We start from the raw sequence: 16,500 nt of genomic DNA on the forward strand, positions 1-16,500 counted from the left end.
GAAGTCGGACAGCACGCGCAAAAGCGATGTGGCGTAACCACATTGGGTGCTGGACACAAAATAAAATTGGCAACGCTAGCAAAAGGTAAACACAAATGAACACTCCGGATGAACCTATCGTCAATTGACATTTCGACGAGTTTTGATTCGAGCCAATAATATGGGCCCGGCTGGATGTTGTTGGCTCGAATCAAAACTTGTCGAAAGTAAACAAAGTTCATTTCATATCGTCAATCTGGCGCCCAGGTGGTGAAATCAACGGGGTGCTGGAGCGTTGCCAAAAAAATTTTATTTCCAGATTAAATTTTACTAAACTTCCCAGTTTAACTCAGCCGGAATGCTGGCTGGATCTAGTTCGTATTCCGGCTCCGGTGACACAACCGATTCAAGTTAGAATGTTTAAGGGGTACCATTTCGATGCGGCTTAGCCGCATAACAGAGGCCCGGGCGAGGTGGCCACCGACCTGCCGTCGGAAGCAAGCGAACCTGTGATCCACTCGTTTGCCCGGCTTACTCAAACATAGGGGCTATCCCTAGTTTAAGTCCGACTGAGCGGTAGCGAAGTCGGACAGCACGCGCAAAAGCGATGTGGCGTAGCCACATTGGGTGCTGGACACAAAATAAAATTGGCAACGCTAGCAAAAGGTAAACACAAATGAACACTCCGGATGAACCTATCGTCAATTGACATTTCGACGAGTTTTGATTCGAGCCAATAATATGGGCCCTATGGGCCCTCGTCAATTGACATTTCGACGAGTTTTGATTCGAGCCAATATTGAATACTTTACGGTGACGTCACAAATGAACTGAGTATTCATTTTTGACAGTTCGCTTGTACTGTTTACATCGTTTACATGGACTTAGAAAAATTCTTTACGAATTGCTTGGAGCGAATCTAGTCGTCCACAAATTTTTCAGTCCATGTAAACAGTATAAGCGAACTGTCAAGAAAAGTGAGGTTAACTGTAGGTTTGTTCCAGTACAAGGAGAAACCGGGAAGTACTCCGGAGCAAACAGGGAGAAAAACGTTCCTGTATTATCTTCTTCCCTTTTTCTTCTTTTGGTAGCAAACCGGAGTGAAAAGGAGCAAGAATTTTTTGCTTCGGAGCAACAAGGAGTAACTTCCGTGTACTGGAACAAACCTTGTGTCTGTAAAGAACCTAATACTTCTAGTAAGTATTCAATAAGTGGATAGACCGAATATGTTCAATCCATAAAATTTACAGCAGAAGAAACGAGAGGCAGATAGAAAAGAGTGCTATCGATGCATAAATAAAAGTCTGCGTGTACTTTCGACAAGTTTTGATTCGAGCCAACAACATCCAGCCGTGCAGGAGTGGTATATGAAGCTAATTTTGTGGATTTTGAACCGAGGACTTAACTCACTCAACTGTTTTGAGCTCCTTCCGATCGAAACCGGACCGCAAGCTTCGGAAGACCAAAAGAGATGCGAAGGACAAAAAGTAAATGATAAGGAAGTGGAAAAAGGAGAGAAAACAGCGGAAACGACCGTACAAGTTCTGATAGAGGGCATCAGCCGCAAATGCCGAGCATTCTACTCGAACTCATCCTAAAATTTCAACGACATGTAAGTTACAATAAATACATATACGGAACGTTTCACTACGAGAATTTACCGATTAGTCCATATCGCCATAGTTATCGACTCATCCTTTAAATATTGTTTCTAATGTATTACTATCCTTGACCTGAGTAATGGTAAACCAACAGGTTACCGTGCGATTAATTAATAAATTACAATTACATACCTAGTTCAAATTGTGTGGAAGAAAAAGTATTTGAAACTTGAGTCAATGTGAGTTGAACTTAGGTTGGCCACCCCTCCGGGTTTGACCTGCAGACTCCGGTTTTTGGAGATGATCTCCGGGCCTTCGGGTTTTGCATAAATTTCTCCGGGTCTAGTAATATTTATTGAATTTGTTTCAAACGAGTTTTTACGGTGTTCATGTTGGTTGCTCTTGCAGCAGTCTTTAACAGTTGACCAGGGAGAAAAAAAAACCTTATTGGAGAGGCGTTTCGACTTCCTCATTAGAATCCGACATTAACTTAGTGACAGGACTAAATTAGCGCCCGTTTAATGCTATCTCCAAATACGAAAACACCTTTTGTGTTTCTGAGCAAGAAAAGGAGTTCTGATTAAGAATTATTAGAACCTACCTAGTCAATGTGATGGCAAATGACGGAGTTTTTCACGCCCAACTAAAAATTCCGGAAGACACCGTAGTTCCCAAACGTTACCGCTTTCCTGCCTGCTTTGCTCCTTTTCACTGTTAGCTATGGCAGAAAGCAATTGGGCTTATGCTCCACAGCAAGAATGGCTGGTGCTTTTGGACTTTTGTCTTTGGCTAGGGAAGTGGAATTGCGTACTTATCTAAATCGATAAAACGATTAACAAATGCGAAATATTTATAACCTAACGCGAAAAGCTCAGAACAGTGGTGTGCATTATGCTTTGCCAAAACAAAGCACTAAATGGTACATGTGAGTTAATTATAGTAATCGATACCTCGACGAGTTACAAAAAGGAAAGATCGTCTCATTTAAACCAAGCAGGTCGGTCTGGTTTCACCGCATACTCGTGTTTCAATAAAAACCTATCCCAGCTTAGTAAGAAGCTCCGGGTGAAAGCCTTACCGGGGGTAGCAACCCTAGTCAAACTCGTCCTGTAGATGATAGTCGCAAAATTTTCCCGCAGATTTGTCTCCTTTTTACGGGGAAGCATAGGCATAGCCAGGGATCCCAACGGTACCGGTAAACTACATTTTTTCGGTATATTTACATTTATACAAGCCATACAGCCCGCTACAGCGACGCATTACTACAGTTCTTGCCAGAACGGTAGCCAAACCGAGTACATTTTCCCATATAGCAGTAGAATACATTTTTGTTTTGCTGTTGTACTCCGACTGCTCGGTGAGAGTGTGGCGTAGTAAAGTTTGTTCTCTCGCTTTGTACACTTTTCTCTGCATAGTCAAAGGGAGAGGCCCTCACACGAAAGCGTTAATGCCGGTCGTGGCGTAAACGAATCGCGTCCATTGCCGTCGTTTGTGATTAAAAATATTGAATAGATTAAAAATATTAAAAAGGCTAAAATAAGGAAAGAGAAGCTGTACCGATCGCGTCTGGTGGCTGTACTGCGGGCAGTATTTTTTGTCATGTTACTGCTTTGCTTACAGACTGCCGTACAGCGCTGGGCGTCCTGCACTAGCGAACGACAGCAGCGTCGAAAGAGAAATGAGAATGTAGGCAGAAAAATTACAGCCGCAAGAAAGGTAGGCATTTTGCATTCTTGGGCATAGTGTCGCAGCAGTGTTGTTACTGAACTCCAGCCTATTTTCAACAGTGTTGCTACGGCGTTCGATTTTCACTTGAGCAATACGTTTAAAACTATTTTTTATCAATCCTCAAATGTAACTGGTTTGGTAACTACGATTGGGGTCAAGGAACCTGTGGGTCTATTTGCAAAAAAATCATGTGTCCGTCTTACCCAAGTGTGCAATCATTTCCATCGGCTAAAATGGTGCTTTTCATTATGCATTGTAAAATGAAACACACTCTGTAATATTTTTCACAGTCATCACGAAAACATCTCTGATATCATTTATTTTATTTATATTTTTTACAAATTTGCACACACGCGGTGAGCAACAGGCTGCAATGTGGAAACGGATGATACGGTTTGCGTGGAACGCTTTGGATAGTAGGTTGTTCCGCGGACTGTTGCCTTTTGGGTTTATAGATGTTGGTTCCGAGCAGCGGGAAACTTTGTTTGTGACTGGTTTGGTGATCTATTTTGATTTGTATGATTTTTCCTAAGAATATAATAATATTTACCATTTGTCCTTCTGACTTACACTTCGATGCAGTATCTGTACAACTAGCCATTTTAATTATCTGTGTTTCGCTTATTTTTTGCTTGTCAGGTGTGGTTAAAAAATAATTACTAAATTTAAGTGCCAGAAAGTGAAATGTGTATGTCCAACGTTTCGAAATCGTTTGTTCTAGCTTACATCGGAAGTAATACGTAAGTGGTATGTTTCACATACCAAAATCAATCGGATAAAAATTTGTGTACTTTGTCACACGTGGGACGATTGCGAGTGAAGCGTATTTTCTATGGCCGTTGCGGTGAGCAAAACTATTGTGTGTGAAAACTGGTTTATTGCAAGTCGAGGATAAATTTATATCAGCTTAGTTAGTTGTAAATTATTGTGTATACGTAAAAGTGAAGAAACAAGTTGTGTATACATATAAGTCAACAACTGGTATTAATATCGATGCCAACATTTTTCTCTTGGCTGTTTTGCTGTGGTACGGAAAATTCTAAATCGTAGATATTTGCGTATGCTACTTTTTGCTGTTTGTATAGAACTGTAGTTTATTTTGCTATAATGAGTGTGCATCGTTGTGTGTTTCTGTATGATATAAGTTTGATCTGTTGTATGTTCTATTGAACGCCGATAACGCAAATCAATGACTGTTCTAAAGATGCTTTGCCATACTAATAGCTTCTAGTATGCAGACATAATCGGTTTGAACATAGAAATAATTACATCTGAGCTATTGAAAATGAGCAACAATTTCCGTGGTACAGAAAAACTACATTTTATTAATGTAAATAATTCTTTATAAACAGAACATGATTAAAAGAAGTTTACTTCATTTCACTTACTTTACTTAATGTTCCCACGGAAAATAGCGTTTACTGTTGCCAACTGATCGCCTTGGAATTCGAATTCGTCAGGCGAATTCTCCTACACACTATCGGATCCTATCACTAATTCAACTTTTCAATTTCAAACCTTGCATCGGTTGGCGCAATCACTGCTTTCACCATTCAAATACGTCATAAGAAACATAAATAGAATATAATTGCTTTTCTCTCTTTCTCACTTCATGCTTGCTTGGGCTTAGCTGAACAACAAATTACCGCATGGACTTCGAATTAAAACTATTTCCATGTATAACGGAAAAATAGGAAAAAACGGTTGCAGTCGTACGTAGAAGGGAGAGAGAAGCGTGAAGCTAGTACAAAACCTAACAAACGAACTTTATATCGACTATAGGTTGTGCCGACGTCCTTGAACTCGTTTGACCAAATTGCAGATCTTCACCGTAGGCCCCAGCTTGAGACCCATGTACTTCATTAACATATCGCTGTTGAGCAGCAGTAGTGCTTTGCCGTCAATCTCCTGCCAGAAAAAAATTAATATATTTAATAGATTACATTGATAATATGACCCATCCACACTTACGTGATCTCTGAACAACTCGGCGTGAACCGCCAGTGCCGGGTCCTGCACGGCAATGAATTGTATCACATCCTCGATCGTCCAATCACTGGGTTGACCACGAGGCATTTGAGGTCGTGCGATAGGTGGCGTTGCGGCGACCGGTACTTGTATCACATCCATCGGAGCAACTGCAGGTGCTGCAACTACGACTTGAACCGGCAACGTCGCAACAGCAGACGACGATGGACACGATTGCACAGGAACGGCGAGCGGGCTACTGGTTTGCACTGGGATGGCCGGGATAATCGTGTTAGCAACGGGAGCAGGAGCCACATTGGCTGTGGGAGTTGAATGCACAACAGGGCCAGTAGCTTGTGCTGGGGACGCTGCCGAGGCGGACATCGTTGCTGTCGAAGAAGCGATAGCTGCAGCAGCTGCTGTTACGGCTGCTGCTACTGGACTTTGCATTTCCGTTTTCACTGTGGTGCTGGGGGTGTTAGGCGTGCTTGGGTTGGGGGGTGGAACTACCACCGTTGATGACGGCGTCGGATGAACAGCAGCTGGGAAGATTTGTTAGGAGAGAATTAATAACAAGTTCAGAGTTTTGAGGATATTTTTATTCGTACAATGCATTGGAATGAATAAAGCTATACATAAACCCTCCGTAATAAACTATGTACTTCTAGTTAGTGTGTCCACCCATTCAAGCATATGAAATAAGGCTTGCCTGGATAGCATTCACCTAACAAGTAATAACAGACCAAAAGATATGGTTATTATTGTTTTTACATTATTCGACGCAAAGTTCTCTCAGAAGATTCATAATGAAATGTGTGTAACAACTGCATAACAACACCTTAGGCAGGTGTTGTTCCTACAGGGGATCACTGGTCACTTGTGACCAGCGACTTGCTCGTTGTAAGTCATATCCGAGTGTCTAATTAAAAGCAATAATTTTGTCAATAGGAATTTCTGATATATCTTCTTCTGTGTGTCGCCGCTGAGATTGCCACCCCTCCGGGTTTGATCCGGAGACTCCGGTTTTTGGAGCCGATCTCCGGGTCTCCGAGTTTTATATCAAGGCGTAGTAATGTTTGCCCTCTCGCTTTGTACACTTTTCTCTGCATAGTCGAAGGGAGAGGCACGCACACGAAGGCGTTGGTGCCGGTCGTGGCGTAAATGAACGACATTGATTGTAGTCGTTTGTGATGAAAAATATTAAATAAATTAAAAATTTAAAAAGCGTAGAATAAGGAAAGAGAAGCTGTACCGCTCGCATCTGGTGGCTGTACTGGGGCAGTATTTTTTTGTCATGTTATTGCTTAGCACACAGGCTGGCGTCCTGCACTAGCGAACAACAGCAGCGTCATATGAGAAAGAATGTAGGCAGAAATATTACAGCCGTAAAAAGGTAGGCATTTTGCATCCTTGGTTATGCCACAATATTGGCTGTACATTTGCACTAATGTTGCATTGAAGCTCTATAGTAGCATTTATAATGCAATCAAGCTCTATATTACCATCATAAATGCATACAGGCACAACCGAAATATACCATTAACACTTGCTCTGTATACGTATATAAAGCGTACATACATCATTCAAGCATATATGTTTTACATATGTAGTTAGTGCCTCTATAGAGCAAATATAAAGCCGATATAATGCTATCGTAATGTCGTGGGTTTATTCGTTATGCAGCTCCTCTTGAAATTTCTATTCGGTATATTCTATTTAATTCGATGCAATATGCAATATAGCCTACTCAGCTAAAGCAGCAGGACGAGGAAGCCACATCTGTTAGAGACTTACTAAAGGTAATTTTCATAAAACAGTCTTCTTATCGCGTGAGAACGAAATTCCGATAAGGATATTTATTAAAATGCATTGGAAAAGAATCGGACACGGTTCTAAATATTTTAATATTTTTCCTTATTGTTAGTCATACCGAAAATCGTTGCAAAATGATTGCGGAAAATAACAGTCGTTTCAGCTTTCTAATAGCATGAGTAGTTCCAATAACAGGTTTTTAAAGTTGACATTTGTGCACTGGTGCTATATAATAGCATTAGTAACCCAAAAATGGGCTGTCAACCTCTGAGTAGCACAATATTTCGCCTTTTCTGGCATAATACCGGTATTGTATAAGACATTGTATAGATTTGCCCTATATTTTAGGGTGGGGAAAAATGATCGTTTTTTCAGCACAGGCACTTTTTTGATTCCATATGGGGTCCCTAACAAATGTTTTAAAATAATTCATCTGAACATTCCAACTCGACAATATTTCAGTTCCAAATCATATATATTAAAACCTGCCTTTCTCCTCTCTCCTACACCCTATTGATAAACTACCTACGCCCATGAAATTGAGCCAAGGCTGTTGAATAATTCATCCAAACATACCAAAGTGGTAAATCTAAAATATATGATGTTATTTTGGTGCTAATGAAATATCATTGGTACACCTCGGGTACACCCGCAGTGTTGGCAAAAATAATGATTTATGGCACTAAATTCGATGTATAGGACTTTGAATAGCTATAACTTGTTTTAGAGGAATGCCAACACCATACATCCTTTGGCAAAGTTGTTCAGCATATTCTGGACTACACTTCTATCCATTTGTTGACATACTGCGGGAAGAATTGTAGTCTGTAGAATTGAAAATGCAAAATAGTAGGTTTTCCCATGCTAATTTCCACACAAATTTCAAACGCAATGCACTACGCTGGGTCAAAACCAATCGACCCAAAACTTTGCTCAGTTGTTTGGGACCCCAAATGGAATCAAAAAAGTGCTGTTGATGTGTTTGATTGGTTATGAATACGTTTTTCCATATAACAATGCCCCTCCCTACTATATATACATAAACATAAAGCAGATATTAGGCACCGGTATAATGCTTATTGGTGGATGAACCTTCAGCTTACGTGACTGAAAAGAAGGCTTCGACAATGCTAAAAAATATAAATATATGAAGAAATAGAATAATAAAATCAATTCATGCTATAATTCCTTCATTTTTCTAGGTAAACTATTTAAAGGAGCGCTTATGTTTGCAACTTTTTATGGAAGCTCCCGAAGAACAATGTAAGCATTTACCCCAGATATCGGTCAGTACAGCGATCCTGCAGATATCGGTCAGTACAGCGATCCTACATCTTCGGGTGAGTCTATTTGAGTTTCTGAATAACAATGCGCACTTTCAAATCTGTACAAAAGATTATCCTTCTTCTTGACTGAATTTTGTTCAACGCCTAGTTTGTGCACAAAAACTCAAAAAATAAATAATGTGGGGGGCCCATATTATTCCCTCTAAGAACGGTTGGTTTCAAAATAGTCCAATGAAAGACGTTCGTTGGACCAATTTGGACGACGTCCAAATAACCGTTCAACAAACGTCCATCGTTGGACCCATGTTGAACGATTTTGAAACAATTTTTTGGACGACTCAGTGGGTTGGCTCGAATCAAAACTCGTCGAAATGTCAATTGACGATAGGTTCATCCGGAGTGTTCATTTGTGTTTACATTTTGCTAGCGTCGCCAATTTTATTTTGTGTTCACCACCCAATGTGGCTACGCCACATCGCTTTTGCGCGTGCTGTCCGACTTCGCTACCGCTCAGTCGGACTTAAACTAGAGATAGCCCCTATGTTTGAGTAAGCCGGGCAAACGAGTGGATCAAAGGTTCGCTTGCTTCCGACGGCGGGTCGGTGGCCACCTCGCCCGGCGGATCCTCAGCGGCTTTGCGCCGCTTCGGTTCCTAGGCCCGGTTATGCTGCTAAGCCGCATCGAAATAGTATCCCTTAAACATTATAACTTGAATCGGTTGTGTCACCGGAGCCGGAATACGAATTAGAACCAGCCAGCATTCCGGCTGAGTTAAACTGGGAAGTTTAGTAAAATTTAATCTGGAAATAAAAATCTTCTGGCAACGCTCCAGCATCCCGTTGAATTCTAACGATTTCACCACCTGGGCGCCCAGGTGACGATATGAAATGAACTTTGTTTACTTTCGACAAGTTTTGATTCGAGCCAACAACATCCAGCCAATGTGGGGACCCCTACTCTTCTTTTTTCTTCTAAGTCTAGTTATTTTCCGCCGGCCTATTTCCACTACACGGCCAAATCTATCTGGACTAGATATCGACCCATCAACTCACGGACTGGCTGGATGTTGTTGGCTCGAATCAAAACTCGTTGAATGTAAACAAAGTTCATTCGGTACCGTCAAACTGGCGCCCATGTGGCGAAATCGTTAGAGTTCAATGGGGAGCTGGAGCGTTGCCAGAAAATTTTTATTTTCCGGGTTTTGTTTTATGATGCTTCCGGCAACCATCCGATACCCTTTAGGAACCTCTTTTTTAAGTGTACACGTATGATGTGGCACAAATCTGCCGAGGATCCGCCGGGCGAGGTGAATCTGTGATTCACTCGTTTGCCCGGCTTACTCAAACGTACGATCTATCCCTAGTTAAGGTCCGATTAAGCGATAGCGAAATCGGAGTGGACGTGCAAAAAACGATGTGGCGTGGCCACAATGGGTGGCGAAATTAAAATAAAATCGGCAACGCTAGCAAATTGTAAACACAAATGAACACCCAGGATGAACCTATTGAGCTTTACCAGATGACGACACGAATGAACTCATGATGTAAGAATTTCATGTTTGACAATTGTCGCTGGTTTGTTTACTTTGTTAGTTGCATGAGTACGAGTGCAACGGGTGCTACCCTGTTACATTCAAGCGTAAGAGTTAAAACCCTACAAAAACCAGCCCTATATTCAACAAAACATCGAACAAAGTGAATCAGACGTTTGGTAAACAATTTTTCAGCAAGGGAGTGCAAAGTTGATACAAAAATGTAAATTAAATGCATTTTTTCTATTTCGATGCAAATTTGTTATATATTCCTAGAGAGATCTGCCCCTAGATTCAATAGGGAAGAGCCGCTGTCATTTGACGGATTGAGAAAAAACAAATATGGAAATAAAAAACGCAATATTTTTGTGCAGTTTTTCATAGCCAAAATTTTGTTCAAAATGTATGAAGTTTATCATTTTCAGCGTTCGGTACTCTTTGTTTCTATAAATACAACCCAAATCGATGCTTGAAATGAGAAGCTGTGTATTTACGATTACGTAAACCAGCGTCGAAAGTAATTGTTCCACAGCGTTTGTTGATTCACGCCACTTTTTACAGGCATTTTTCTGAATGAAAGCTCCACTCATAATTTTAAGAAAGTTCATGGCGTAATGTTTTGGAATTATTACGTTGCAATAATCGCTACAATTAGGGATTGGAAAACTGTAAAATCCAACTTATTCCTCACAATTTTGTTCACTTGTTCTTCTACAACTTCGTTCATGCGGCAAAAAGGGATAGATAACACACGAGGGAGAGAAAGAGACAGTTGCACTCGAATATATTTTGAGAGCGAAGAGCACATAACTGCAGCTACTGGTGATTCTCGGCATGAAACAAGTGGAAAATTATCTTATCAAACACACGAAATCTTTCTAAGAAATAATGTCATATATTTTGATTATACGAGGACTATATACATGTCTTCGGACATCATAACTAAACTACGTTTTTATTCATAACAATCATTTTCAATAATGTAAACAAACAGTAATTTCACAAAGTGAGGTAGGAATTTCTAGCTGCTAATCGCTCAGCTCTTAATTTAAATTTGCAACACTATACTGCAAAATCTTGAATAGTAACCAACCAGCTACCTGATAAGAAAAAGTAAGCATTAGACTAAAAACGCACCGAGAAAATCTATTTCAAAATCACTAGTCTGATGCATGCTGTTTGTTGACCCGCTGTCGGAAGCAAGCGAACCTGTGATCCACTCGTTTGCCCGGCTTACTCAAACATAGGGGCTATCTCTAGTTTAAGTCCGACTGAGCGGTAGCGAAGTCAGACAGCACGCGCAAAAGCGATGTGGCGTAGCCACATTGGGTTGTAGACGCAAAATAAAATTGGCGACGCTAAGCAAAATGTAAACAAATGAACACTCCAGATGAAGCTATCGTCAATTGACATTTCGACGAGTTTATATTCGAGCCAATAATATGGGCCCAGGTAACTGACGTCCCTATCTCTACATACAGAGTTTGACAATATGCAACATCGATTTTCCACCGATCGATGGGGGTCAGTTTGACAATGTCAAAATCGGTTGAAATGTCATTAAGAAACAGCTGTTGCAGTAAACAATGGAAAACAATGCACACTTTCTTCGATTTGATGCAAACAAAAGTGTTCCTCGTTCGTATTTAGAATACATTTCGTTACAACCAATGCTCTTATGTTGACTACGATAGTATGACGTCATGTCATCCTCTTGTATGGGCCCTAGGTTAATACGGAGTGTTCATTTGTGTTTACATGTTACTAGCGTTATGCGGTGGCAGAAGCAAAAAGTCATAAAATCCAGCCAAAGTTAAACCATTTTCAGAGGGTGGTCCTGATGTCGATAACTAGTGCGATCACGACAAAACTTAATGCTGCTCTAGTTTTTCTATAGTGCATAGAATTTATTTTTGCTTCGATAGTAGGGCACAAAAACAGTACCATCCGCTATATTGATTCAATATGTGCCTCTTTCGGCAAATCGATGCTGACAAGCAGTTTGCACATTGTGTTCGAAAGCAAACAGTAGGGTAAAGCGCCTATTTTCACCATACTAAGGAGAGCGCTTCACTGATTAATTAATTACTCGGCCTTAGAGCGTAAGAAATTGATATTCCTGCGTGAACTTGAAAGAAAACGAAATTCAATTCATGCCCGCTGCGATGAACGAAATTATTGGTTCGTTTCCCTCGTCATTCGTTCTCCCGACGCAGCGCACTCAAGTTCAGACATGTTTTGTTTCAGAAGCAAAATAATTTTTGTTTCTATGGTAGCTCTGAGAGGGATTATTGAGCAAAAGTGCACCAGATATAGATTACCCAGTTCACTTATGCTCGAAAATGTAGAAGATGTTAACTTCTGCCTTCAAACTGTCCACATAATAACAAATGAATGCTTTGGTTGGTGAAAGAATTTATATTTCCTCTGCACTCAAGCATTCGACTCTGCATGAAATTTCAGTCAATTGGAAAGTGAATGAATGAGGGAGGCGTTGAATCTGAATGTCGCTTTCGGTAAATGCCATCAGGAATAGGTAGCTGATTTTAAAATTTCGTAGCACTGCTCGGGCTACAAACAATGCGTACAAATTGGCATCAACAGCTTTGCTTCGTTGTTAAGAACCAAGATAATAACAAAAATGTGCTGAACACAGTGAAATTCTCGCGCTTGAGCGCAACGAAAACTCGAATCGAGTGGCAGACGCTGCTCTAACCACGGCTGCAAATGGGTAGAGTTATTATACAGCATTGCTGTTAAAGACACTGGGTCAGGTCCTAACCCTAACTGCTGCCAGATTATATATGTTGAGAGCAGTTAATTCCTTTTAACATTGAAAATGTCTTACTCTACTATCTGGTGCTAGATGTCATTCTAAAATCTAAAATAAGTCCTATGTAACGAAATTATGTAAGGTTTGCACGCTTATAACTCCGCTATTACCAGATTTTAATCATTTATACACCAACCGATTCAGGAACGCCTAACTCAAATTTTGCTAATAATGTAATATCTGCAGTAAAATTTTTTTGAAAATCGGTAAAATTTAAAAAAGGGAATATTGCCAATCGCGCGGCAGGTTTTTCGGGCAGAGCCGTCAATAACAAGCACCTTAGTGACTCAATCGAACACGAAAAGTTATAGATAAATGTAGCGCGTGCCTGTTTGAATCAGTAGTTACTCTTTTGCCAAACAAGTAACATAGTGGCTATAGCGTCTAGTACGACAGATTTGAGCACCCAGCATACTACGTTTCGATAAATGACGTCATCCTCGACTGTTTAAAGAATATCATTCCTTGGGCGAGTTCATTCTCCCGTCGAACGTCGGGCCGTAAAGAACAGCAGTAGCAGCCATTCATGTTAAGACAAAGCGCTGCGCTGAGTATTGCATTTGAACGCTGCTACCGCTGGGGTAGGGGACGACGACACGTCTAGACAACTAGCGGCCAAACGCTCGTGGTGTCTCCCTTGCATGATTCTGATTGGCTTATTGATTTTGCCGATGACGTCTTCCTCGGATATATAACATATGACAGCATTGCTCGGGAGAACTCATTCTCTGGTCGAACGTCAAAGCGGAGACGATGGCAGTGGTCGACATATATATTTGAATAATTTATTATATAATTATTGTGCAATGTGCTGTGTACTGCTTTGCACACCACAACTGGAGAGCACGGTACTCAGTGTCTGTGCTGGTTGAGAGTATGCCGTTTGTACCCGTACACTCTCGTGCTCATTGCGGCGCGCGTCGGAAAGATTTGATTTATTTAGGTGCTCGTTCCGCATAGTAGATTAAAATCGCGGATAATTGATTCGTGCGTATCGAAAGTGTTGAGTTCCCCAGTTTACCCAGTCTAAGTATACTGCCGTTATAAGCTTAATTGTCCCATGTTCTATGGGATTCCCTATATACATGGGACAATTATGCGTAGAACGGCAGTATATGTCCTGCCCTATGTATTAAAAAAGCAGTTCTAAACTTGTTTAAATTAGGCACCAAATAGAACGGTGGTGCATACCAATTGAACTTTTAAAGCAAAACATTTTTAAATTATGAAACAAGCCGTTATACTGGGTATGTAATTTTTTGAGTGCTAGTTCCACATTGAAACATCTATATAAAATAAAACACTGCATAACATGCATTAAGTTCATTGTTTTAGTTTCAAATTGGAACCGGTTTAATAACACTGTAATTTAACAAATAATTTCATTTTGGCTATTAATGGATTAAATACTTAACCTGAAAATTGTTTACCTAAGTTCATTAGCACATTATTGATAAGTTAATTGGAAAATGAAATTTCATATTTCGTAGAAGAACTGAATATTTCCTCCTATTAAGGATATGCTGAACAGAGTCACAAGGTGGCAGCTAAAATGGTTGCCGTCGTTTCTGCTTCTTCTTTATATTTCATCGTCGAAATCAAAACATTGCATTGGCGCGCAAGATAAAATCGTTTGTAACTTAAATGTCTTATCTCAGATTGCTTAGAAATTGTATCACTGTATGTAGGCATGTTAGCACATTCAGATGAATAGATTCTCTTCACGAAATTTTGATTCGTTTGGAAAATTTGTGCCTTTTTTTTCAAAACAAATCAAACACGTGGTACAAAAATCAGTCAGCAGATTGCTGAACGATACGCTTGTGTGCATGCCATCCTCTATCGGTATAGTACGTTATAGCCGCACACAGATGCTGAACGTAACCCGAACATATCCGAGCATAATCGAACCTTTGTTATTTTAGGCATCGCTTCACCTTAATTGGTTAATTCAAACAATAGATTAGTTTAAAGGTGTTGTAGAGAGCGTGGTGTTTTACATCGTTTTATGATTTGGTTATTGTTGAATGACCTTCAATAAATTATAGTTTAATGGGAAGGATGTATAGTGAATTCTAACATATATGAACAAGAGAGTAAGCTAGAACGCGAGTCGATAATAGGTAGATTAAATATTCAATCGCGAATTATATTGCACACTACACTTTCAATGTCACCGTGGTCGTGTCCTGCACACAACCCTTTCATTTTTTAAAACCTGACACAGTTTCGCTTTATACAAGAATGACATAAGTATCTCTGAATTATCTATCACAACCAAATTAGTTCAAATATCTCTATTTTTACCTTTTTTTTCTAGGAACGCGGTTACTAAAACGAGCTACAAACCAAGCTCAACAAGCGAGCCATCGACATTCTACGTGCATCAGATTGAGGAACACAACGAATTGGAAGCAAAGTTTGTCGAAAAATGTGGACATGCTTCAGTTTCACTTCCAACCAATACGGGTATTTTAAAATGCTGGAAATCGAAAGTGACAGTGCTAGATTGTTTTTAAGCTGTTAAATTACTATACGAACTTCATCGATTGAGATGTTCTTTTGAGACTGAACGACCTGAGGACACTGCAAACTTTCTACACAAGGACTGTTTCTGGAATGAGAAAGTAATCCAAATTATTATTTTATTTGCCGCACCATTTTTAATATTGATTTCCTGTTTGGATATTTTTGTAAAATTCGTTTTCAGAACAAAACTGATTAGGTAATATTAAAACACTTATAAAACTTATGACAATTTATAAATTATTTTTTTGATTCTTTTATTTTTTAAACGCTTGAAGTTTTTATTGATGTTTTTGAATTTTAAATATTTCAACTTTTGAATTTATTGTTTGATTGACCGCGAATCTCACTCCTTCTCTACATAAACTAAATTGACGTCGATAATTCTCGATCTGCAAAAAATTCCACGTTTCAAATACTTTGGTGCACGCAGTTCGCCTGGGTGCTATACACAACCCCGCACACAGGGTAAACAACAAAAAAAAACACTTCGATGAATCCTTGAACAATCCCTTACTACTGGTATATTTCATTGCTATTTACATCATTCGAGGATTCAACAAAATCAAACATGATATCGCCGAAAGCTAGGCCTTCTAGGTCAGCAACGGTGGACAACTAACTTCTTTGATGGTTTCGTTTTTATTTCGAATGCAAATCAGAATTTACAAAGGACTGCATACCATTTTACCAGAATAAAAATCTTTATAGAAATTTGATCCCAAAATGGCGAATACGAATGAATACAGATTATACTGTAACCCTGTTCGTCGTCCGACAAAATCATCGCATCGGCCCAATATGTCAAGCGAGAAAGAAGCCATCCAGAAATACTGCGCTGAAAAACATCGAAAGTATACATCGTTTCAAGCCCTTCCACTTTCAACACAAGCTTCTGTTAATATATGTGAAACGAGTCGCCTAGGATAAAATGTTAGTGTATCCTACATGAAAAGACTATCATGTGCAGTGCTGTGCAATCTCACGGTGGTCTTTGAATTGTGAGGGTAAATATGAAGTGACCGTATTACCACAAAAATGACCGTTATTTCATTTCCATTTTCCTCGGTTAGTGTTTCAGTTAACTATCTCTCACAGAAGCCGTGAGAGAGAGAACGCTTTGAAATGATAGACAGATTGAGTACCATTTATTTTGCATTGGTATAGTAAACGAAATATTGTATTCGGGCAGCATGCGGTGCTTTGTTGATTTTTTCTCCACCTTTCTGTTTATTT

At 39.8% G+C, this 16,500-nt stretch overlaps 1 protein-coding gene and 1 long non-coding RNA gene across 2 annotated transcripts in view; one reads left to right on the forward strand and one right to left on the reverse strand.

Moving 5' to 3' along the window:
- Window positions 1-949: 949 nt before the first annotated feature.
- On the forward strand, window positions 950-15,387 carry LOC131696150 (uncharacterized). The gene is made up of 4 exons (XR_009306729.1): window positions 950-1,175; window positions 1,230-1,591; window positions 8,291-8,428; window positions 15,059-15,387. It is a non-coding gene; the product is annotated as an uncharacterized LOC131696150 (long non-coding RNA).
- Window positions 3,584-16,500, reverse strand: part of LOC131696148 (polycomb protein Scm-like) — a 29,531-nt gene continuing 16,614 nt past the window's right edge. Inside the window, exons 4-5 of the mRNA XM_058984686.1 lie at window positions 5,280-5,818; window positions 3,584-5,216 (exon numbers count right to left, since the gene is read on the reverse strand). Coding sequence (XP_058840669.1) covers window positions 5,085-5,216; window positions 5,280-5,818 — 671 coding nt within the window. The 3' untranslated portion in view covers window positions 3,584-5,084. The remainder of the gene's footprint in view (window positions 5,217-5,279; window positions 5,819-16,500) is intronic.

The sequence above is a fragment of the Topomyia yanbarensis genome, unplaced genomic scaffold (genome assembly GCF_030247195.1).
Source record: "Topomyia yanbarensis strain Yona2022 unplaced genomic scaffold, ASM3024719v1 HiC_scaffold_8, whole genome shotgun sequence".
NCBI lineage: Eukaryota > Metazoa > Arthropoda > Insecta > Diptera > Culicidae > Topomyia > Topomyia yanbarensis.